Source organism: Protopterus annectens, chromosome 4.part1, assembly GCF_019279795.1.
Source record: "Protopterus annectens isolate FY-2018-M chromosome 4.part1, PAN1.0, whole genome shotgun sequence".
Taxonomy (NCBI): domain Eukaryota; kingdom Metazoa; phylum Chordata; order Ceratodontiformes; family Protopteridae; genus Protopterus; species Protopterus annectens.
In genome coordinates, this window is record NC_056734.1 from 417064820 (window position 1) to 417090821 (window position 26002).

General features: G+C 45.0%; 1 protein-coding gene across 1 annotated transcript in view; it reads right to left on the reverse strand.

The window, feature by feature from the left end:
- The window catches only part of ECT2 (epithelial cell transforming 2), a 1537379-nt gene that overhangs the window by 620749 nt on the left and 890628 nt on the right, over window positions 1-26002 (reverse strand). The window contains exon 16 of the mRNA XM_044070772.1: window positions 7987-8068. Within this exon, the coding sequence (XP_043926707.1) occupies window positions 7987-8068 (82 nt within the window). The remainder of the gene's footprint in view (window positions 1-7986; window positions 8069-26002) is intronic.

Sequence of the window (26002 nt, forward strand, 5' to 3'; positions counted from 1 at the left end):
GAAGAAGACCCTGAGAATCAATCCTGCAGGACTCTCTGGCTGAAGGAGTGACAAATAGCACAGGAGTCCTGCAGGTGAAGAGGTGTCAGAGACATCTTCTGACAGCACGAGTCACACTTAAACCCTCTCCTTTGACATGGTGCGAAACACACACACACACACCAGTCAAAATTAAATTAAACAAAATACCATATTTTTGTAAAAAATTTAACACACACACACAACACAGGGGGGGGGGGGAGGAAAAAAAACTAACAAAAAAAAAAAAAAAGAGAAGGGGATTTCTGTCAAAAAAAGGGTACAAATAGATTTAAACTATCAAAATTAGTTTTAAACTAAAAGGGGCTTGAAAAATCACAAATGTGAACTACTTACCAGGAGCTGGTAAAGAGCGAAGCTGCAAGCGAGATCTAGGTACTTACTGCCTTGCATCATGGGATATGGGGCTGCCTCGAGCTGGTAAAAGGAGTTCTCGAGCTAAAGCAAGCAAGAATGGATTGACAACTTAACATGGTAGGTTTGCTCCCATTTTAGGGCAGGAACCACAAGATATTAATCCAGATGCACCAAACCACAACTATGACCACCTTTGGTGAAGCTTTTATATTTGATTATTCAGGGGATTCAGGAGTTATAAAGGAAGTTATTACCAGGGAGTGGAACAAGTTTGTTGAACTCTCTGATTTAAAAATATTTAAGGACAAAATTTTGAAATTTACATATAGAAAGATCAAAATTTTAAGCAGGTTTTTTTGAGTTTAACGGACCCAGAAAACCCAATGGCTCATCACGTAGGCCAGGTACTTTTAAATGTGGAGCATGTTCACAATGTGCCCACATTAAACACACATCCTCATTCCATCTAGGGACAGAAAAATAGTGAGTGTCTGTTTTTCCAACTAACACCCAAGGGGTTGTGTACATTGCCACTTGTAATTTTTGTAGCTCATTTTATGTGGGCAAAACAAAAATAAAATTGAAGAACCGAATTTATGAGCATTTATACGATATCAGGAAACAATACAACAAAAATGCACTATTTAGACACACCTTAAAGTGTCCTCAGACTTCCTTTTCTTTTTTTGTGTTGGAAATTGTCCCTAAGGAAATAAGAGGTGGTATGTGGGAGGCCAAACTTGAGTATAGGGAATTATTCTGGCAAATAGTTTTGGATTCCACAAAATCTCCAGGTCTAAATGATTTAATTTCTATTTCCTCTGTGCTCGATCTCAGAGCAGTTAAGTTATGAAATTTCGCACTTCAGCCACAAGGTGGCAATGTTGGACAGCAATTCACTGGTTGTATTGCTGGAACTTCTCCATTTAATTTGATTATTCATTCATTAAATAATTTAATATACTTGTATATTTTTTTTATTTATACATTTTAAATATACATTTTATTAAACTTGTTAAATATACTCATATTTTAGTATACAGGTTATGAACTACAATGGTTTTAATGTGGTTTTTGTTACATGTGCAAAATACTAAAGTTTTTAATTAGCACATTGTATTTTATTAAGCTTTTATAAGGTTCTTATTGGACAATTAATGCTTGGAGTATGTATAAAAAGGCACACAATTGGTTTTTATGTATTTCTGAAGATGACTTTGGTCACCAGGGTCGAAAACGTATATGATTTGTGGCGTTAATATTGTTTGTTTCAAATAAAGCACATTTGCTTGAGTTTCCGACCTTCATTTGGATTTCCCCAACAAGCTTCATTTCTGGTTTTGGTTGTTTTGAGCTTGTTCTTCCATCATTTTGTTGGGTTCCCCTAAATAAGGTCTTCAGCCATTCTAAGCATTTGTTTTTTAGGCATGTGGGCGTGAGCATGCAGTTTGGACGTCGGTTTTCTAGGAGTGAATCGAGCTTTAGGCCTGGATGAAGAAGATGGTGTCTGTTAAAAATGCAAGTCTGTAGGCCTGAATACACCCTCAGAAGCCGGTGCCTGCACCCATCCAAGGTAGAGACATCCGCAGGTTCCACAGTCGAAGAAGCATCTCGCAGCATAACGGATGCCAAATGGGTCTCAGTAGAGGCCTGTGAATCTGAGGTAGCGGGTATCAGGGGCTAAGAAAACGCCTCACTGAGTACGGGTGGACTGGCGACTAGCTTAACGGAAGCGTCGTCGGCAGTTTTGGACCTATGCGGTCTGTCTTTATTATGTTTTTCTGGAATATCAGTAGTCAGATAGCTTACCGAAGCCATTTCTGGATAGTTAAGCGAGTACCAAAAAAATTTGCTGCAAATATAGCCCGGCGACGAATAGTTTGGGGGTTGAACAAGGCACAAAACCAAAAGCGCGGGACATTGTGGTCTGGGCCTAAGCAAGGAATGCAGTACGAATGAAAATCTTTGAGGTATTTGCTTTCCACAGGTAAGATAATTGCTAACTTTCACTGACATAGTTTAAAGCAAGAAAAAGGATCCCCAACAGGGTACTTAGCTTTTTTGAAGACTTCGGTTCTGAAACTCGAAAATGAAAATTTCAGGAGTCAGCCGACCGGCACTTGCAAACTGCTTCGGGCACCGTGTGGCAAGAAAGACTGATGTAATGGAATTGACTGTGTTTTAGACCCCTGACGACCTGACATCATGGAAGAAGAGAGCATCTGATGCAGGAATCCAAGACTCTGGTATTCAGGCCGGCTGAGGGATACCTGCAGGCAGATAACCCAAATTTGATGACTGCAACAGTGAAACACGAAGAACATCCATAGTCCCATGTGGAAACAGGATCTTTGACCGGGGGGAGGGGGGTGTAAAAAAAGGTGCCTTTGATAAAGTCTTTACACAGTCTAGAAGATGCTAGGGATGCAGAATTCCTGCCCACATGAAAATGGGAAATGGCAGCCAACTGAACTTTGACAGTAGAAGAACTAGCTCCACGCTGGAAAATATCAGCTAGAAAATCAAGAATAGCAGAAATAGGAGCTGTGAAAGGGTCTAAACTCCTCAGAGGCCCAGAAAGAAAAATATTTCCAGTTGCTGCGATAAACCTTTCTGGTCGAAGATTTATGAGCAGCTACCAAAACAGATCTAACTGAGGAAGATAGTCCAGGAGTCCTAGCAATTACAGGAACTGAAGCAGCCAAGCCATGAGCTTCAGCCTGTCCAGACTCGGATGAGGCACCCATGAGGGGTGTGAAATCAAATCCTGAATGGGATCTAGGGTCCAAAGTGGAGCCAGAAGTTGCGACCAAAAGAAGGGAAACCATACCTGGCGAGGCCAGAATGGGGCAATGAGGATCACCTTGCTCCCCAGTCGACAAGCTTTCTGTAGAAACCTCAGAATTAGAGGTACTGGTGGGTAAGCATACAGAAGACTGGGAGGCCAAGCATGAACTAGAGCCATTCTGGGGTACTCCCCTGGCAGGGGAGTCAGAACGAATAACTTGCTGCACTTCGTGTTGGAAGGAGATGCGAAGAGATCGCAGCAAAGTTGACCCCACTCGCTGAAGATCTGTTTAACTACTGACTGATTCAGAGACCACTCGTAAGGCATCAGAATGGTCTGACTTAGCCTGTCCGCTAGGATGTTGGACCGTCCCGGAATGTACGTTGCGATGAGAAAGCAACCGATGGAGATGGCCCACTCCCACACTCTCATGGCCTCGCAACAAGGGGTAAGATCTGGTCCCTCCCGGTTTGTTGATATGCCAGACTAGTGACATGTCTGACTGAATGGCAATTGTCCCCAGAGGGGAAAAATGCATGAAGGGCCTGCAACACTAGAAGGACCACCCTCATCGCTAGGACACTGATATGCAAGCTGGTCTCTATGGGGGACCAAAGGCCTTGGACTGACCTGCCCGAACAATATCCCCCACCAGAGTTGGGAGGCATCCGTTGTCACTGTGGTCTGGGCCAGGGCTGAAACAAAGGGTCGTCCCTCCAAAATGTCTGGAGAGCTCATCCACCATATGAGTGACGACCGACACTCTACTTAGGTGGATAGGATAAGTCAATGGCAGTTCCAATAGGGACCATTGAACCGCTAGATTCCACTGAAGAATCCGCATGTGTAAAAGAGTACACAGAAGAAGAGTTATGGTCGCCACCATCAAGCCTAGGACCCTTAACACTGACTCCGGCATTGGGAGGTGAGAAAGGTAGATCAGGAAGAACTGCATCCTGAGGTTTGGAAATCTCTCCAAGGTCAGGAATATTTTGCACTGAAGAGTATCTATCCTGGCCCCAATATAGTCCATCACCTGTAGAGGATCTAGGAGAGATTTGGATGTGCTGACTATGATCCTCAAACTCAGGGAAAAGTGTCAGAAAGTAATCCCTGGTTTGAGAGAGTAGATGCCTGGTGGGAGCAGTGAGGAGCCAATCGTCCAGGTACAGATGGACCAGAATCGCCTGAAGCATCAGGTGAGCTGCTACAAGAGCCATCACTTTGATAACCACCCCAGGGGCTGTGGTGAGACCAAAGGGTAGGGTTCGAAATTGATAATGGATTGGCTCCTAGCTGGAAGCGGAGGAACCTCCTGGAGCTTCTGTACATTTTTACGTGATAGTAAGCATCCAGGAGGTCTAACAAGCACATCCAGTCGCTCACTTGTAGGAACGGCATGATGGACTGTAGCGGGACCATTCGGAACTTCTCTTTAGCAACAGACAGGTTTCAGGGTAGAGAAATCCAGAATGGGCCTTAAGTCCCCAATTTTCTTTGGCACCAAAAAGAACCTGGAGTAGAAGCCAGATCTGGACTGATCTGGGGGGATGGTTTTGATGGCTCGTTTTACTAGCAGCTTGTAAATTTCCTGTGCTGCTGCCGCCTCCCTTTGCATGGGTGGAACATCTGGGAGGTGTCTGGGAGATGTGAGGTAACCCACGAAGGGGAAAAAAATATCCTCTGGATATGATTTGAAGCACCCAGCAGTCCGTTATGGACTCCCATGCCACTGGGTGCAAGGGCAATCGTCCCCCAACACCTCCAGATTAGAGCAGTCAGGCAATCCCTCATTGTTGCTGACCAGGTCTGTCAGAGAACAGTCCTCGAGACCCAAAGTTTCGCTGACCCCCTCTGCATCTGGGCCGGCGTCCATTCTGTCCCCCTCTGCCTCTAGGGGAAAAAGAGCCCTGAATGTCCTGGGAATACTGAGACTTCCAGAACCACATCATCTTTTGCCCTCTCTAGTTCTGGGAAAAAGACCTTTGAAGGTTAGAGCAGCGGATTCCGATGGCAGTGTCTTTTCGTCCTTCTCACCCTGGACTAGTGTCTCCTTGATGGTCTTACCGAAGAGTGTAGAGCCATCATAAGGGGTATTGACAAAAGACGCCTTAAAGGGTTCGGAAAACTGACACAACCTGAGCCAGGTGTTACGCTTCATGGACACGCCGGACCCAGATGCCTTAGCCGCTCTTTCTGTAGCATGGAGGAGGAGTCACATGCACATATTTGATACCGCTTTTAGAGTGGCGACATGGACTTGGGGAGAGAGTCCTCCAGCTCCTTCACTAGGTCGCGTTGGAGTCTACTAACATGGGCCAAGTAATTCAGTGCCCTGATCAAAAAGGTAGCTGAAGCATACATCCGCTTTCCCTACGCGGTTCATCATCTGTGACTCCCGGTCAGGAGGGTGAAGTGAGGAACTCTCCTGAGCAAATTCCTTCTTAGTGGCTGCTGCTACCATCACCATGGCGTCCACAGGGGAGCCCTTATTGAGGAAGTCCTGTGAATGGGGGAGCGGGGCTTAGAATTTTATCAGGTCGCTTGGGGATAGGCTCCATGGTGTCAGGTTCTGTCCACTCCCGTGGGGTGACAGAATCCACTGAAAGATCCACGGGAGGGGACACCCAGGAAGTAGACGGGCCCATGCCAAAAGCCTCCAAGAACACAGGCTCATCAGAAGAGGGCATGGGACAGACCAGCCTTCCCGCTGGTGCAGGATCAACATGCTGTCTCCAAAGGAGACATCCTCGAGATTTGATCTTTGGGAACACACTCCATCATCAAAATCTGTGTCCGTGGTGAGGGACTCGGGGGAGTACAAGTGCATCCTCTTGCACTTATGCTTGTGAGGCACATCTCCAGGGAGCGCTTGCAAGCCATCTGTTCCTCAGAAGGAACAGTCTTTGGCTCTTCGAGCACGGGCTGTCCTTCTGGTAAGATAATGGGGACCGTAGACAGAGCCAAGGGGGTCTGGGAGGAGTCCGAGGGGGCGGTCAGTGGTCTTGATCCGATGGAGAGGACCCTTTCTACCACATCGAAAGCCGAAGGAGAGTGGACCTCCTGGAAAGCTAATAAGGAGGCCGGTCTCCCCAGGTCCGATGTGAGAATCGTAGCCGGTCCCGAAGTGGATGGAGCTCTGAGGGAGGGGATCTGGCCCAACAAAGTCGGAGCAATGGAAAAGGTTTCACTCCCTCGGATCAGACACCCAAGCTCCGGCTCAGAGAGCAGCTCGGATCTGAACTGGTCGGATGCGAAATGCTCCAGGCAGCTGTCGGCATAGAGGAAACAAGTTCCATCGACGCAGATCCCCTGACCAAGGCCAACCTTAGATCAAAGTACTCCGAAGCCGAAGGTCGGATCAAGGACGGAGAAATGGGTTGAAAGAAAGGAAGTGAGCTCCCTCCTCCAGAGGGAGGGGGGCTGGCAAGACCCCCCCATCTGGATCTGTGTACAGATAAAGTGCATCATCTTATCCAGATCCAAATCTGATAAGGAGCGGGTTTGACCATGACGAGGCCACAGACTCTGACCTGGCGGGTCAGGGAACAGAGGCCTGAGAGACTGAATGTGCCTCCTCTGGGGAGAACCTCGGAGACCGGAGCCAAGGGGAGTCACGGATCAGTGCTGACTTGCTCGGAGAAGCGAGGTCTGGGGACTTCTTCCTCTTATCCTCCTTCTTTGACTCTCCCTTTTTCTACTTCTCCTGCTCCACTACTACAGGCTTAGATGCAGGAGTTTGAGTCCCAGCATGGGAGGGAGGAGAGGCCTGAGGAAGAGAAGAGGGAGAGGCAGTCACAGCAGTCGCTGTGAAAGAAGCAGAGGACTAGGAAGGAGGATCAGCAGAAGGAAGACCACCTTTGAGGGCCAACTTGGCCTTCCTATCCTTTAAACCTCGGGGGTTGAACCGCGCACAAATGGAGCAAATCAAACACTAAGGTGGGCCACACCCAAGAACAACACACATAGGGTGTGGCCATCAGCTGAGGAGAGCTTATGGCCACACACTGCGCAGCGCTTAAAGACCAGCTTTGCAGCCATCCTGAGAGAAAGAAAGCCTTAAAAAAGACAGGCAAAAAACTTTCTCAACTCAAACACACACACACCCACTCACCACGCTAGTCTATAGGCAACATGGGGGGGGGGGCACCACAGAACAAACTATTTACCTAATCAGACAAATACTAGACACCAAAACGATGGGAGGGGAGAAGGGGTACCTAAACTAATCAAGATCTACCAAAAAAAAAAAAAAAAGTTTTTAACTTAAAGTAGTCAAATAACCCACTACTAGCTGGAGCTCAGAAGACACGATGTATAAGCAAATCACGGCAAACGAAATCTGGGGATGGAAGGTAGTGGAGGTGTATTATGGGTAAGGGGAGGAGTCTGGAGCTGATGCTAGTAATATATGCTGGCTTGGATCAGATACGGATCAGTATTCCCACAGGTTGAAGACCAAATGAAGTAAACTAGTTCAAATTAATATATTAATTTGTACAACATGTACAAAAGGTATTGAGATACACAAGTTCTTTCAAAGGTTGCAGCTATAAAACTGTGTGTGTGTGCATATATACACACACACACACTATATATATATATATATATATATATATATATATATATATATATATATATATATATATATACACATATACATATAGGTATGTATGTTAGTTTTCAGCTATAACAATATTTGTCTTTACCACTATTACAAGGGAACACAACTGGTTCAAGACAGGGAAGTCAAACAATTTCTATAAGTGCATTTATTTGTATATTAAACTCAACATACTTACGTCATTACTTCCTTCAGTGATTCAATTGCTTTTTCCAAAGTAGCTTTGTCAGGATTGTCATCTGCAGTATGTTTCTTAACATCTGTAAATTAAAACAGCATGCTACTTAAATATTAAATACAAAGACTCCTGCATCTACATAAAAATAAAGTTAGGTCCTGTCAAGAGGCTCAATCCCCTTTTCCATGATCTAGAGCATTCAATCTGTGATTTACAACAGTTAAACCTATAGCTGCTTGAGTATATCCACCATGAGGTATGGTCGTATTAGGAACATACCATAATTGTACATGTCAAATAGGTCAACAGTTGCAGTAGTGAACTTGGAATTTCTGCCAAAGACTACCTGATGTAGGACTTGCCTTCCAGAGCTTTGCACCCTTCCCTCTCCTGAAAGGGTGGATGCCCTCCCACCTGGACATCAGCATGTTAGTTGTGTAACAGTAATACCTACCTGCATCAGTTCCCAATGTCTGAAACCACAGCACATAATGCTCCTTGTATAAATATGAATCCTGACCAGGATGCTTAATTAAAAAAGATGAACTAAGCTGCCTCTTCAGACACTTGTTCAAACATCAGAGGACAGAGACTTGGTTTGAGCACAAGATGATGGAGAGCAAGGACCAATATAGAGCAGATACTCATCCAAATCTGTAGAAACCTCAAGAAAGGAAAAGGTTGGAAGGATGGAAATACTGCAACAGTCGATATTCTCAAATGTGCAATTAAACTACATTCCTAACAGCTATAATATACTTAGTTCTTGGAATATTCTCCAAACTTACAAACCTTGGGTATGTGATAAGGAAAGGTTTGCATTGGATTCTGCAAGAGGACTGTGACAAATCCAATCCTTACTATGTACGAGATATCCAGGCTGGACCATTTTGAAAAAGTGTGAACCAATGACTACATAGTCGTGTTCAAAATGTAAAGAATGCTGAACCCTCAGACAGTAGTGGCTGCAGTGGAATGAGATTCCCACTTGCCCTGGGATAAGCCTTGTCATGGAATGAATAGCATGATTATGATGCCATGAAAAACCCATTTAAAGATAGTTTGCTTAGAAACAGGTCTGCCTTCCTTAACTTGTGCAGAAGACAGAAAATTAGTTTTAATTGTTTCTTTTATTTTTCCAAACAGCAGCTCCGCTGACTATGGATATCTGCGGAATGCCCCCCCCCCTTTTGTGCGTGTGTGTGTGTGGGGGGGGGGCATCAAGGAAGTTAAACAGCTTGATTCAAATATACCTCAAGTCACTGCTTAAGTTATGAGGGGTGAGCTAATGCAAGGAGACTACCCTTGAAGGACTCTTGCACATCAGGGGCTGGAGTTCTAAAATTTGCCTGGCAGAAGTAAAGGCCAATAAAAACAGTATTCCAGGAGAGATACTCGAGGGGAGGAGCAGCAGCAATAACTGCTTAAAAAGGAGGCAATGGTAACTTTTCTAGGGCACATCTGAGATACTATGGTGGTGAAGGGTCTCCCTTATGAGGGCTCAGGAAGAGGACCGCTTTGGGAACTGCATTACAAGTAATCTAGAATAGAGTGGGATATACCAAAAGAAGCATGCTGAAATGGTAGACACATTTGCCTTCTCTAAAGCATGACATGACCTTGATTTGAAAAGGTCTAGCAAGTAACTGAGGAAAAAGGACACAGGACTAGGTCAGGTCCCAGCCCTATCTCTGGCACCACAGTAGGAATATTTTCCATTTCGTTAGGTATGACATCTACACATTAAACTTCCAAGCCTCCCTTTAAGGCATATCAGTGGAAGATATGTTCCTGAACAGAATGAAAGCTAGATCATCTACACTGACTGCCATACGCTCTTTCAGGCTGGGGCATGAGAGACGCTTTTCATTTTAGATTGAGAGGTTCACACACTGAAACATTATTAAAAGATCTGTTTTAGCATACACAGTAAGGAGGGAGAAAATACAGTTGTGTACACTTACCATAAATTTAGATGTTCGAGTTTATTCACTGTTGCAGTCATTACATTTGGGTTATCTGCCTGCAGGTAGCCCTCAGCCAGCCTGAATATCAAAGTCTTGGTTCCTGTGTCGGATGCTGTCTCTTCTTCCATGACGTCAGGTCATGAGGGGTATAAAGCAAGCAGCTGATACCATTACATCAGTTTTTCTTGCCCCAGATGTCAGGTGCCCCCATAATGGGAAGCAATTATATATATAAGGTTACACCCCCAACAAAAAGCAAATACACCAGAAAGCTGAAATGCACTAAACAAGAAGAAATGTATAGCACAGAGAAGTCAGGGGGCTGGAGGGAGGGTAACCAGGACTGCAACAGTGAACACACTCTAACATCTACATTTATGGTAAGTGTATACAACTGTACTATGTTCTTAGTGCTTCACTGTTGTAGTCATTACATTTGGGTATATTCCCAAAGCTAAAGAAGGCAGGAGGCAGTTGGAGAGCATTAGGACCAGCTATTAAGCCCTGCATGACTGCAGTGGCAAGAACAGCTCTGGATTTAGAAAAAATAGGCAAGTGGTAATGCTTGGTGGAGGTATGTACAGAGCTCCAGGTACCAGCTGTAGAAGTAGATGCAGCCCTGGTGAAATGTGATCTTATTCCCTGTGGGGTAGGTCATCCATGGTGCTTATAGCATAAATGAATATGGCCTATCCACTTAGAAATGGTTTGCTTTGAAATGGCCTTTCCCTCTGACCCAGCAGCAAAGACAACCAACAGTTCAGTTTTTCTGAGGCTTAGTCCTGTCCAAATAAAATCTAAGTTGCCTGTGCAAGTCCAAAGAGTGCAGAATTCGTTCTCCTTTGTTCTGTGGATTAGGAAAGAAGGTTGGCAAATGAATGGACTGATTAAGGGCCACACTGGATACCACCTTGGGCATAAAGGAAGGGTTGGTCCCAAGGGACACCCTGTCTGCATGGAAGATGATGAAGGGCTCCATTGCCATGAGGGCCTGTAATTCAGACACTCTTCTTGTTGAAGTGATGGCTAGAAGGAAGGCTTTTTTCCAAGAAAGGAATTTCAACTCTGCAGTTGCAGATAGCTCAAAAGGAGGTAGAGTGATCTTTTCCAATACAAAATTAAGGTCCCAGGCTGGAGAAGGGGCTCTCCTGGGTGGTCTTAAATTTTTGGTCCCTCTGAGGAATTGTTTAAGCAGGGGGTTAGAGAAGAGTAGTGGCTCAGTATTATAATGTGCTGAAATGGCTGAGGCATGAATTTTAATTGATGAGAAGGAAAGACCCTTGTGGAACATCTCTGTTAAGTATTGAAGAATATGCAGTAAGCTGGGCACAGTTGTGCCCATCCCCCGTGTCAGGCTCCAGGAACAATACCTTTTCCACTTTTCAGCATACAATTTTCTAGTACTAGACCTCATTGCCTCCAGAATTACATCTAGCACCTGCTTACTGATGGATGCTATTGGAGAGCTCAGGTAATTAGCCAGGCTGCAAGGTTCAGGGTTTGAAGCTGGGGGTGCAGAATCTGGCCCTCCTGCTAGGACAGCAGGGAAGGGGTCTGAGGCAGGTACCATGGTTCCAACAGTGAAATAATGCACAAGAGGGGATACCAGTGCTGGCGTGGCCAGTCTGGAGTAAATCAGTATTGCCCTTGGTTTGTCCTGTTTGATGTTTAGCAGAACTTTCGAGAGGAGAGGCAGAGGGGGAAAGGCATAAACTGAGAGGCTTTCCCCAGATGAATGACAGAGCATCCACTTTCCAAGCTTGTTTGTGGGGAGTCCTAGTGCAGAATTTGTCCAATTGGTAGTTGTGAGGGGAGGCAAACAGGTCTATCTCTGGGTTCCCCCATTTGTTTCTCAAAATGTTGAATATCTTTGGCTCCAATTTCCACTCATGTGGGTACATGAGATTTCTGCTTAGGACGTCTGCCAGTGAATTTAGCTTGCCTGGCAGGAAATTAGCTTGTATGTGCACTTGGTAGCTCAAGGCTGTGTTCCACAGAGCCATGGCTAGTCTGCAGAAAGGGTACGAGTGGGTTCCTTCTGCATGTTTATGTACCACATAACAGTGGTGTTGTCTGTCTTTACCAATAATTGTCCTGGAAGAATGTGGTCCTTGAAGGCGGTCAGAGAATTCTGTACAGCTAACATTTCTTTTTGACTGATATGCAGGTGCATTTGACTCTGGTTCCATTTGCCCTGAATGCACTGCCCTGCCAGCATAGTCTGACGTGTCTGTTAGGATTTGGGCAGCAGGGTTAGAGTGAAAGTCAGTCCTTTGTGGTAGCAGGCCTCTGCCCACCAAAGGAACTCTGTCTTTATACAAGGAATCATTGATTCCAGGTCCTGAGAATGTTGACACCATAGGCTTTTTAGATACCATTGTAGTTTCCTCATATGCAATCTTGCATATGGAATTAGTAGGATGCAACAGGCCATGAACCCCAGGGCTTGCAGGATTTTCCTTGCAGATAGCTGGGTCTTTGTGGGCAGTAGTTTGAAGTAAGCTGTCAAATGAACTTGTTTCGCTGGTGTGAGGTAAGCCATCTGGGAAATTGTGTTCAAGCTTGCTCCCAGGAATACAATTTGTTGGCAGGGTACTAGAGGAGATTTTTTTCATTTATGGTGTACCCCAGTGAGATTAGCAGTTCCTTTACAAATGCCAGATGATTTAGTAGCAAGTCCTGGCTTTCTGCCTGAATTAAACAATCAACCAGGTATGGGTATATTTGAATATTTCTTTGTCTGTAAAATGTGATGAATGGAGCTAGGCACTTTGTGAATAGCCTGGGCACAATAGATAAGCCAAAGAGAAGTGCAGAGAACTGATAGTGCCTGTAGCCTGCTCTGAAGCGTAGGTATTTCCTGCAAGATTCCCTTATTGGAATGTGCAGGTAAGCTTCCTTTAAGTCCAGGATTGCCAACCAGGCATCTTTGCCTAGCATAGGAAGCAGCTGATGAAGAGTTAGCATTTTGAATTTTGGGATTACCAAAAAGGTGTTCGGAGTAGAGAGGTCCAGGATAGGATGCCAGGAGCAGTCTTTTCTGGGTACCAAGAAAAGTCTTGAGTAAAAACCTTGTCCCCTTTCTTCTGCTGGGAAAGGCTGAAGAGCCCTGATACTTGAGAGAGAACCTGCTGTTGAGCCTCTGCCCACTGATTTGGGGGTAGGTCTGGCCAACCGTTTGGGGTTGGTAAGATGTGGAAATGGAATCTGTATCCTTGGGAAACTATATTTAAAACCCATTTGTCCTGGGTAATGAGTTCCCAGTTTTTTGCATGCAGTGCGATCTTTCCCCCTAAGGGAGCAGTCAGTTGAGCAGGGCTTGGAAGGTTTAAGGTTAAGTCATTTTGACTGTTTTCTCATGGGGGGGGTCGTCTTACTACTTCCAGCTTTGGAAGTAGGAGCCCCCCACTGCTTAGGCCTGCGAGTACCTTGAGACTGTAGCCTAGGTGGTCTGCTGTTCCTGGGTTTGGACTGAGAAGGCCTGGAAAAGACAGGAAAGGACCAATTCTTAGAAGGCCAATGCCTACTAAATCTGGGAGGCTGTACTCACAGGAAATCTTTAACAGTTTGCATAGATTTAGCTTTTTCCTCCATTTTCTTTTAAGTATTACTTCTGATTTGTTGCCAAACAGGCAGTCTTGGTTTAAGGGAGCATCCAGTAATTTAGCTTTAACATGATCTGGCAAATTTTGTTCCTTAAGCCAAGCATGCCTTCTAAGAACAGACCCAGTGACAGCAGCCCTGCAAGATGCTTAAGAGTCAAAACCACATTGCAAAGTATGTTTACCAACTTGTTTATCAGAATGCATTAAATCTTGCAATTCTTAATTTTTCAGCAGTCTGGAATCAAAATCATTTTCTGTAAGTAGACCAATAATATGTTGCTGATACTTTAACATATGAACCTGGCAGTTTAAGGCCCTAATGGCCAAAGTAGCAGAAGTGTATACCTTCTTACCCCATCTGTCCAAGGCCCTGGAGGCAGTAGGGTTTTTGAAAGTAGTACTCTTAATGCCTTTAGGTCCCTGTGAAATGGTCTCTGTAGTCGCAGTAGGATTCTTGAAGAGGAATTTGTGAGAGTCAGGTACTGTAATACTGGTCAGGTTTCCTGGGAGCAGAAGGTAAAGTGTCTGGGGCCAGGCTAGATTCCAGGAAGGCATCATCTACAATGTTCAGGACAGAAGGGATAGCTAAAGGCCTGTGTTGAGGTAGGAGTAAGAATTCTATAAGCCTCTTTTTGGAGTCAGAGAAATCCTGGCTTTCCCAGCGGAAATGCTCCAGGAGGGGTAGCAGAGTGTATGGAGTTCTCTGCATCAGAATCCTCATAGGTAGCTAAGGGAAAATCCTGGAAATCAGAAGAAACAGAAATTTCAGAATCCTGATCAGAAGAATCAGAAGGAAAATCAGTTCTAGGTCTCTTAAGAGGGTGAAGGCTGGCTTCCTCTCAAGTAAGGTCTTCAGCCATTCTTATCGTTTTTTTAGGTATATGGGCCTGACCATGTGGTTTGGACGTCGGTTTTCTAGGTGTGGGTAGAGTTTTAGGCCTTTAAGAAGAAGATGGTGTCAGTTTGAAATGCAAGTCAGTAGTCCTGAATACAACCTCAGAAGCCAATGCCGGCACAGTGGCTCCGGACCCATCCAAGGTAGAGACATCCGTAGGTTCCATAGTTGAAGAAGCATCTCGTGGTATACCGGACTCAGAATGCGTCTCAGTAGAGGCCTGCAAATCTGAAGTGGCAGGTATCAGGGGCTGCGAAAGTGCCTCACTGAGTACTGGCAAACTGGCGACTAGCTTAATGGAAGCGTCGTCGGCAGCTTTGGACCTATGAAGTCTGTCTGTCTTTGTCTTTACGTTTTTTTTGGAATGTCGGTAGTCGGATGGCTTACCAAAGCCATTTCTGGATAATTAAACAGAGTACCAAAATAGTTTGATGCAATAATGAACCGACGACGAATAGTTTGAAGACTGAATAAGGCACAAAACCGACAGTGAGGGACGTTGTGGTCTGGACCTAGGCAAAGAATGCAATACAAATGAAAATCTTTATGAGTTATTTGCTTTCCACAGGTAATACAATTGTTAACTTTTACTGACATTGGTTTAGGGCAAGAAAAAGGATCCCCAACAGGGTACTTCCTTTTTTGAAGACTTCGGTTCTGAAATTCAAACGAAAATTTCAGGAGTCGGCCGAACGGCATTTGCGAACTGCTTCCGGCACCACGCAGCAAGAAAGTCTGATGTAATGGCGTCTGCTGCATGCTTTATACGCCTAAAAACCTGATGTCGTGGAAGAAGAGACAGCATCCGACGCAGGACCCAAGACTTTGATATTCAGACTGGCTGAGGGCTACCTGCAGGCAGATAAACCCAAATGCAATGACTGCAACAGTGAAACACAAAGAACATCTAAGTACTACCTCAGGTAAAGCAAGAGCTTCTAGTAGCATTTTAGTTCACTCTCTATTACCTTTGGCACTGTCCTGAAGGAAACAAACTATGTGTACAAAGGCAGGACTGCTCAGCTGAAGGAGTAGACACAGCTGCTGCTCAAACCATGGAAGAGGTGTCTTTCTGGCATACCCTACCTGTGGGCCAGATAAAAAATATCCTTAACATCTTTCATAAGGAACTGATTTTATTCAGCTCAGGTGATTTACCTGCATGTTGTCCAAAGAAGGGATACAATGCCTTGAGGATTACATCTGCCTCCTAGCCAAGAAACCATGCTGTCCCTCTCTATCCTGCAAGAATGTGACCCTCCTCCTTGTTTGTTAAAGGAAAACTCCACCTTAGAACTACAAACATTTTCACTGTTTTTCTGGGGGGTTTGAGGCCCACCAGGGCTCTCGCTTCTGGCTCCAAGTGCCCGGGAGCCAGGGACAGTGTCAGGTGGGGAATTTGGGGCTGTACACCTATCAGAGAGTAATGCAGGTGTCCTAAGGCAAGCTCACAGCGGACAGAAACATCCCATGGAGCAGACGGGCAAAAGCTTGCTTCATCTTGATTTTCAGTACGAATACAGACCACGAAAGCAGGGCCTCAAGATCCCTTCTGGCTTTTTTGGGTTTTAAGCAGGAGGTGTCAGAAAAGGTACCAAAGGGATAACTGTCTTGTGGTAGCCATGCGTTCATAGCAAAGACATTTTATGATCCTTCAATGTTGGCTCTTCCCATCATTGTGAAGCAGAATTCACCAAGCATTGGATTGTAAACCTAATAGGGAACGTGAGCTGGGATTAGACCGTCGTGAGACAGGTTAATTTCCCCCTTACTGATGATGTGTTGTTGCGTTAGTAATTCAGTACGAGAGGAACTGAAGGCTCAAACATTTGGTGTGCGAGACCTCAGTTAAAACATGGCTAAAAGGAAAACAAGCCTGCACTAGCTTTAGTTCTCTCCTGGCTGGATGACCACCAGCAACTGTACTCAATCAAGGGGCAAAATAGCCCCTTTCTCCAAACTGCAAATCCCTTGAGATTCATGCAGGCTCTCTTCGCATCCCTCCAGACTCTCAGTGATAGGGTGCATAAAACATTAAAAGGGGGTTCCCCCATGACTAAGGGTCTCTCTTGGGGATATAGCACTGTACCGACTATAGATTTTGTAAAGCACATCTTGCTTTTGGCTATACTCTTGTCCACTCAGGACATTCATGTATGTGTATATTTATATATCTATCTATTTATATCGCTATATATATATATATATATATATATATATATATATATATATATATATATATATATATACACACACACATACACACACACATATATATACATACATATATATATATATACACACACACACACAAATATATATATATATATATATATATAAAATCAATATATATACACATTATAATATATATATTATATACAATGTATATTTTTTATATATATATATATATATATAGATATATATATATAGATATATAATATATATATATATATATAGATAGATATATAATATATATAGTATGTAGGTGGTCTACCCTAGCCTGATGCACCATCAGTTAAAATATGGCTAAAATGGAAGAGCAGCCTGTATAATCTTCAGCTCTTTTTATGGCTAGATGGTCACCAGCAAGCGCACCCTGTCAACACCTTTCTCCTGTATGCAAATATCCTGAGGACCTTAGTGGTTCCTTTATTCTTGCTTAGACTCGCGCTGACACTGTTTGAAATTATAAAAATGGGGGGGGGGGGTCGCCCTTGGGGATATACTAGTGTACAGACTTGCTTTTGTAATAACACTCTTGCCACCACCCCTCCCCCCCCCCCAATTATTAAAGGGGAAATGCTGTCTGGAAACAATGGGGAAGGAAGGTGGAAGCCCATAATGCAGCAGTGAACTTACCCGAAAAAGAACAGTTGTGTATATGCTTACCATAAATGTAGATGTGAGTGTATTCACTGTTGCAGCCCCGACTTGTGTTATTTCCTGCAGTGGAAATCCTTGGTCACCCCAACTGCTGGAGAAAAATTTCCCTCCTCCAACAGCCAGGGGACACCCAGACTGACATCAGTAGGCTCGGGTACAACATATCCTGCATCATGAGCTCAGTTTTTTTCTTGCCCCCTGAAGGTAGGAGCCCCCTAGATGGGGTCTGATGTCAAAGTCCTTTGACACTGAACTTAAAGGGAAAGGGGCAAGAGGAGGGTAACCCTGACTTGAAAAGCTTGTTTATGTCTATCCTGTAGGCTGGGAGGGAGGAATACTGGAACAATGAATAAAGTCCAACATCTACATTTATGGTAAGTATATACAACTGTACTATGTTCTTCATGTTTCACTACTGCAGTCCTGACTTGTGGGATGATCCCCAAAGCTGAGAAGGTTAAGGAGAGGAGAGAATGCCCTGTAGGATGGCAGTAGCAAATCCTGCTCTGGACTTGGAAAAGGCCGATAGATTTTTACATTTGGTAAAGGTATGCACTGAAGACCAGGTAGCAGCTGCCAGGATATCTTTGGTGCATACCCTGTTACGAAGGCAGTAGAGGCAGCAATTGTCCTAGTGCAGTGTGTTCTCTCAGCATCAAGTGGTTTCTTACCATGATGGCTGTAACAAAAAGAGAAAGTGAGAGATCCACTTAGAGATGGTTTGCTTGGAAACTGGTTTCCCCTCAGAACCAGTGGCAAAGGCCACAAACAGCTGGCTTGATTTTCTCAAGTCTTTGTTCTGCCAAGATAGTAATGGAGCTGCTTATGGACATCTAAGAAATGAAGAAATCTTTCCCCTTTATTTTGTGGTTTGGGGAAAAAGGTAGGCAGATGTTTGGGGTGATTTAAGGAGATGTCGGTCACCATTTTGGGCATAAAGTAGGGGGTTAGTCCTGAGTGAGGGACTGTCTAGATGGAAGATGAGGAAATGTTCCACTGCAATGAGTGCCTGCAGTTCAGAAACCCTTCTAGCGAAAGTGATGGCTAGCAAAACAGTCATCCATGTCAAGAATTTTAAGTCAGTGGAAGCAGCTAGCTCAAATGGTGGAAGAGTAAGTTTCTCCAGAACAAAATTAAGGCCCCAGGGTGGGGCCAGAAGCCTTCTGGGTGACCTGATGCGGATCACCCCACTAAAAAACTGTTTCACAAGTGGGTGAGATAAGATAGGAGGCTGGGCAGGAATGTGGGCTCAAATAGCCAAGCAGTAAATTTTTATGGAGAAGTTATACAGACCTTTGTCAAAGGGGCTGACCAGATAGGCCAGGATGACCGGGATTTGGCTAGATGAGGATTCTGTCCATGTTGCCCACAGTCAAGGGAGAATCATTTCCATTTAGCACAGTAGTATTTCCTAGTGCTAGGCCTTCTGGTCTCTTAGAATATCCTGAACCTGTTTGTCCAGGATAGGCCATCTTCCATGCTGATAATTTGGGGGCCTGCAGGTTGGAGTGCATAATCTTTCCCTTGTCCTGTGCCAGGTGGTCCAATTTCTGTGGCAGCCGCCATAGTTTTGTGCTGATTAAGCAGAGTGGCAGAAGGAACCAGTGTTGCCTGGGCCAGTCTGGGACTATTAGTGTTAATCTTGGCCCCTCTTCCCTTATCTTTAGGAGCACCCTGGGGAGCAGAGAAATTGTAAGGAAGGCACAGATTAAGAGACCTGTCCAAGGGAAGGAGGAAAACATCCATCTTCCAGGCTGAATTCATTTTGTAACTGGAGCAAAACATTTCCAACCTGATGGAGGAAAGTTCCATTTGAAAAACTCCACATTTTTTTGGCTATACCGAGAAACATTTTCCTATGCAGTTTTGACTCATGGGGGGTCTGACAGGCTTCTGCTGAGGTGGTTTACTAGTTGACTGTGCACACCTGGCAAGTATTATACCAAGAACTGTAACCCCAGGGAGTGTGCTGCTTCCCAAACATCCACTGCTAAGTGGCAGAGCGGGTAGGAGCAGGTCACCACCTGCTTATGTACCACGACTGTGGTATTGTCTGTTTTCATTACTGGCACCCCTGGATTCCATTTCCTTCTGAAGGCTACCAGGCCTTCTTGGACTGCCATAAGTTCTTTTAAATCTCCATGCAAGTCTCTGAGCTTGTGGTTCCACTTCCATTCGGTCTGGAAGTGGTTGAGGTGTGCTCCTCAAGCTACCTCTGAGGTGTCTGTGGTCAGTGTCTGCTCCTGGGGGTAAATGTGAAGGGGGAGACCTGAGTTTAGGGAGCAAGTCCAGGCCCACCATACAAATTCCTCCTTGAGGCAATGAATCAATTTGATCTTGGCTGAAAGTGGCTATGCATGCTGGCATCACATTTTTCAGAGAGACCAATGGAGTTTCCTCATGGGCAGAATGGCCAGGGGGATCATGAGGATGCAAGAGGCCATGTAACTCAATGCCCTGAGGTACTCTCTGGCTGTCAGGAAACCTCTGAACATTATTTTTTTGGAAATACAAAGTCAGGAAAGAGTCCTTTGTCAGGAAGCAAGAACACCTTTTGGAGGGCAGAATCCAGTAGGGCCCCCAGGAACACAATCCTGGTTGTGGGGTCTGTATGGGATTTCATTTATGGTGAACCTCAGGGAGGTTAAGAGGTTTGGGGTGAACAAAGTATGAGCTGCGTTTTGTCAGGCTTGTAGCCTGGATAGGGCAACTGTCCAGACAGGGGTAAATCTGAACCCCTTTTATTCTACAGAAAGCAATTAGAAGGGTTAAGCACTTTGTGAAAACCCTGAGAGCAACAGACAAGCCAAAGGGCAGAGCACAACTCTGACAGTGACTGGTACCTGCTTTGAAGAGTAAGAATCCTCTATGCAATTCCTCTATGGGAATATGTAGGTATGCATCCTTTAGATCTAGGGTAACCATGAATACCTTTGGAGACATCATGGACCAAAAGTATCTGAATGATCAACATCCTGAATTTGGAACCTGTAGGAATTGGAGGGCAGACAGGGAACTGGGAAGAGTCTGGAGTAGAGCCCCCTTACTTTGTGGTGCTCTGGAACCGGTTTCCATTGAGCCCTGAGCACACAACATCTTTAATTGGGACACAGGTGCTGATCTTTGGTATGGGGGAATGTCTGGGAAGCCTGAGGATTAAAGGGCTGCTCAAATTTGAGTCTGTAGCCCCTTGATATGATGTTTAGTATCCACTGTCTTGAAGTAATGAGGGATCTATTCCTTTCGAAATAATGATAGCCTCCTTCCTAGTCTGGGAGAGGGAGGGGAGGGGTAAAGTACAGTTGCGTACACTTAACCTAAATGTAGATGTCAGAGTGCATTCACTGTTGCAGCCATGACTTGTGGGATTTCCTGCCATGGAAGCCCTTGGCCCGGCCCGAATACCACAGTAAGAATTTTCCCTCCTCTTACATCTGGCAGACATCTTAACCTGACGTCAGTACGCTGAGGTATAAGTGGAGTCCACCGACATCATGACCTCAGTTTTCTTGCCCCTAGGAGTTAGGAGCAGTGTTTTGTCTCTCATTACTTGCTGATTTACGAAAGGCTATAGAATTGACTGTCAGAACTCAAAAGTTTTCTCTGGAGACCAGATGCCTAGGGCAAGGACCCTTAGGCAAGAGTCAAGAAGAAGAGTCCTAGGTAAACAGGAAATAGTAGAAGCCTACCCCTGTAGGACATGGGGAAGGAGGGAGGGAAAGAGGACTGCAACAGTGAATATACTCAAACATCTACATTTATGGTAAGTGTACAAATCTGTACTATATTTTTAGTATTTCACTGTTGCAGTCCTGACTTCTGGGATGATTCAATGGTAAATTAAGGAGAGAAGATGTTTTATGGTGTAACAGAAGCACACCCTGCCCTGGACTTGGAGCAGTCGGACAGTGGTAGTGTATAGAGAAAGTGTGCACTGAAGAACAATTGGCAGCCTCTAGTCCTTGGTAGGTTCGTCTTTTAGGAAGGCAGAAGACAAACTGCCCTTGTGGAATGGGCTCTTTCAGCCTCAGGTGTGTTTCTTCCACGATGACTAACATGTCAGTCGCTCTGCTAGACAGGGGTCCAGGGAAGTAAACAGTGTGGGAAGAAATAGCCAGGGAATTGTTATGGCTAGGCTTTGTATAGGCTCTTGGGCAGATAGCCTAGTACAAACCTTTGAACCTAAGTGATACAGTGAGATCCATTTGGAAATGGTCTGCTTGCAGGCAGGTTTTCCTTTTTGCTGTTAAAGGTTACAAACAGCTCGTCAGATTTCCTGATGGCTTTGTTCTGTCAAGATAGTAATGTAGCTGCCTATGAACATCTGAGAAAAGCCGACACCCCCTCCCCATTTGTGGGTTTGGAGAGAAGATGGAAAGATGCATTGCTTGATTTATAGAGGAGTCGGACACCACCTTGGACATAAAAGGATTAGTCCTGAGAGAGACTCTGTCAAGACAGAAGATGAGAAAGGGTTACACTGTCGTGAGAGCAGAGTGTTCTGAAACTCTCCTAGCTGAAGTGATAGCTAGTAAGAAGGCAGTCTTCTATATCAGGAATTTTACGCCTGAAGAGGCTGGTTCAAAAGGAGGAAGTATAAGCCTTTCTAGGACAAAGGTCAAGATGCAGGGTGGTGTACGAGGTCTCCTGGGAGGTCTGATGTGGATGACATGACCCCCCCCCCAAAGAACTGCTTCATTAGCGGATGACAAAAAATACAGGTGTGGGCAGGAAGGTAGGCTGATACAGTTGAAGCATGAATCTTTAATGATGGGTAAGAAAGGCCTTTGTCAAAGATATTTGCCAAACAGGACAAGACAGGGATCTTGGCCCTGATGGGGTCCTGATTACACTATTCACACCAAGAAGAAAAACTGTTCCATCTTCCTGCATAGTGTTTCCTGATGCCAAGCCTTCTGGCTTTCCTTAGATGCCCTGCACCTGCTTATGTAGGTCGAGGCTCTCCCCCCCCCCCAGGTTAAGGCATTCTCCAAGCTGATAGATGGAGGGTTTTTCAGGCTGTGCTGTTTGATGTGTCACTTGTTCCGAGTTAGGTCTAGATACTGTAGTAATATCCAATGACTTTTCTGGTTAGGCTAACAAGGTGGTACCAGTGTTGCCTTGGCCAATCTAGAACTGTAACTATGACCCTTGGATGCACTTTTTTTTTTGTTTTGTTTTTTTTGGAGAACCCTGGGAAGAAAGGGGATTAGTGGGAAGGCATAGATGAATAGGCCTGCCCATTCGAATGAGAAAGCATCTATTTTCCAGGCTGAAAGAGTCTTGTTCCTGGAAGAGAACCTTTTCAATTGTGTGTTCTCCCTGGTGGTGAAGAGGTCCGTCTGTGGAGTCTTCCATTTCCTGGCTATGCTGAGAATGATCTCCCCATGCAACTGCCACTCATTGGGGTCTACAGGCTTCTGCTGAGTTGGTCTACTAGTTGGTTGTGCACAGCTGGGAGGTACTGAGCCAACAGCTGCACTCCCTATGGAGTGAGCTGTGTTCCCCACTCCATTGCTAGGTGGCAAACATGACTTGTCTACATCCACAATTAGCACCCCCGGTTTCAAATTTCTCTCTGAATGATAGTAAAGCCCTTTGTACTGCCACTAGTTCCTTAAAATTTGTGTCTCTAATCCTGCATGCTCACTTCTATTGGTTCTGTAACTGGTTGAAGAGTGGCCCTCAAGCTGAGTAGTCTGTAGTGGAGCTGGTTACAAAGGTGAATGGTAGGCCTAGGTTTAGAGTGCAGGCAATGGCCCAGCGTGAAAATTTGCCTTTGAGGCCGGATATTAGCCTTACAGTGGTAGACAGTGGTTGTGCATGCTGGCTCCACACATTCTTGAGGTATCATTGCAATTTCATGTGTAGCCTGGCCAGGGGAATGCTGAGAATGAAAGAGGTCAGTAAACCCAGTGTCCAGAGAAACTGTCTGGCTTTAAAAATATTGTTGTCCATAATTTTTTTCCCAAAAGTTATTAGTCAGGAAAGATACCTTGTCTGGCGGCAAGAAGGCCTTTTGAAGGGTAGTGTCCAGTAGGGCCCCTAAGAACAGTATTCTGGTTGTGAGTAGAGTTTGGGATTCTTGATTTATGGTGAATTCCAGCAACGTAAACGTGGTCTGGGTGAACTTACAGTCTGTGCTTAGTAGTGCCAGGCTTGTAGACTGGATAAGGCAATCCGCCAGATAAGGGTGACTTAGTATCCCTTGTTTTCTGCAGTACGCAATGAGCGGAGATCAGCATTTCCTGAATAACCTGGGAAAATTAGACAAGTCAGAGGGGCAGTGCATAAAACTGAAAATGTTTGGAACTTGTTCTAATGTTCAAGAATCCTCTGCTTGATTCTTCTACGGGAATATGCAAGTATACATGCTTTAGATGTAGTCCCCAGGAAAACCTTTGGGGAAAAGATAGGCAAGAGTTACTGAAGGGTCAGCATCCCAAATTTGTGAACCTCCAGGAATAGGTAGATGGCAGACAGGTCCAGAATATAATGAAATAAGTCCTCTTTTCTTGGGACCAGGAAGTGTCTTGAGTAAAAGCCCCTTCCTATTTGATGTGGAAAGACTGCTTCCACTCAGCCCTGTACACACAGTGCTTCTGTATGTGAAACAGCCTCTGACGTTTGGGCTGGTGGTATATCTGAGAAGCCTGAATGTTTTTGCAGGCGCATGAATTTGAGATGCTATACCCTGGAAATATTTAGTACCCATTGATCTGAATTAATGAGAGGCCAATTTTCTCTGAAAAGTGCCAGTGTTCCTTCTCCTGTTTGTTCTGTGCTCAGATTTGGAGGGACACGGGTGTGCCATGAAAGGGCCACTACTGCTCCTTACTAGGGCCCGAGGGGAGGGGGGGTTGATGACGCTGGTCTTGAAGTAGTAGACTGCCCTTGTCTGAGTCTTTGGCGCCGACTCTGGTCTCCTTCCTTGTGGGCCTCTCTTTGACCTGCTTTAGGTTGGGAAGGGAAGGACCAGTATTTAGTGGGATAGTTTCTACTGAAACATGGGGGCTGTACCTGCAAAAAAAATCTTTGACGGTCTCCATTGGCTTAGCTTTGCCCTCCATTTTTTTGGGCACAGCGTCTGCTTTAGGGCCGAAGAGGAATTCCTTATCCAAGGCAGCATTCAAAAGTTTGGATTTAACATGCTTCAGTAGAGCCTGTTCCCTTAGCCACGCATGCCTCCTAACAGATCCAGTGGCTGCGGCCCTGCTGGCAGCCTCCAAAGCATCAAATCCACAGTGTAAGGAATGCTTGGCTACTTATGAAGTGGAGTTGCAAATGTCCAGCAAGTCTTTAGATAAGCTCTTATTTTCAATGGTCAAAAGCTTTTATCTCATTTGTTCCAGTAGAGTTTCTCTGTATTTCATTATGGAACTGGCAGTTCAATGCCCTGAGAGGCAGAGGTGTATACCGTTTTGCCAAATCTATCAAGGGCTCTGCCTCCTTTATCAGTGAGTAGGGGGTTTCTGGATATACTGGCAACTTTGGGGCCAGGAGCAACCACCTCTGGATCAGCTGAAGGGTTTTTAAAAAGGTGCTTATACAAATCCATAACCCTGTAGAATCTGTCAGATCTCCTGGTTGTAGGAGGGATTGAGGGAATCTGGCTTCAAGGAGGATTCCTGGAAATCACCAACTACCTCCAAAACTAGCGGAACAGCAAGGGGTTTCTGTTCCGGAAGGTTGAGGAATTCCCTGACTTTTCTTATATTAGGGGTAGTCCTTCTCTTTCCCAATGAAAATGATCCCCCAGGGAGTGTAAAGTTTCCCCAAAGGAAAAATCCTCAGGAGAGGTGGCTGAAGGCAACGTTTCCTCTGAATTAGACTCCTCAAAGGATGCCAAAGAGGGATCCTCTTTATAAACGGAATCCTCTTGGTCAGAGTCCTCCACTGACTCAAAAGGATCAGCAAGAACTTCTGGTATTGGATCTCTCTTTTTTCATGAGGAGGGTTCAGGGAAAGGATGTCTGCCCCTAACCAGGGAAATATCCTCTGCTAATCTAGCAAAATCCTGCTAATAGAACCGAGACTGGGAGCTGGTAGACCTGGAATGGAAAAGATGGCTTCCTGGGAGCAGTCCTTTTAGACCTGGGGACATCAGAAGCACAGATGCCCATATACCTTAGAACTGTAGTGGTAGTGCTGTAGTCGCTGGAAGCACAGGCCTGCAAAGCTGTCCTGGACCCGACCGACAAATGTAAATCCAAGACTTGTGCTGATGTCCAAGAGCCCGACGGCATATCAGATGCTGACCAGGTCTCGATAGAGGCCCTCACTACCTATGTCATGGGAGGAAGCTGTGAAAGTGCCTCACTGACTTCCGTAATTACCAGCCTTGAAGTGCTAGATGTCGAATGGAAGTCTTCAGAAGGCCTGAGTTTGGGCTGTTTGTGATTAGGAAGATAGACGTCAGGATGATTAATGGACACCATACTACATGGAGAACCTGAGTACTCTCTAACTAACTTGGGTAAAATGTCTGCCCTATACCGTATAGTCCTGGAATTGAATCAGGTGCAGAAACAATTAGGTATGTCATGGTCTAGACCCAAGCAGATAACATAGGAGGAGTGGAAGCCTCGGTGTGGGATGTTTACCACAAAGACAATTGTTAACTTTCTCTGATATTTTAATTTATATAAATGTACGATTGCTTATGT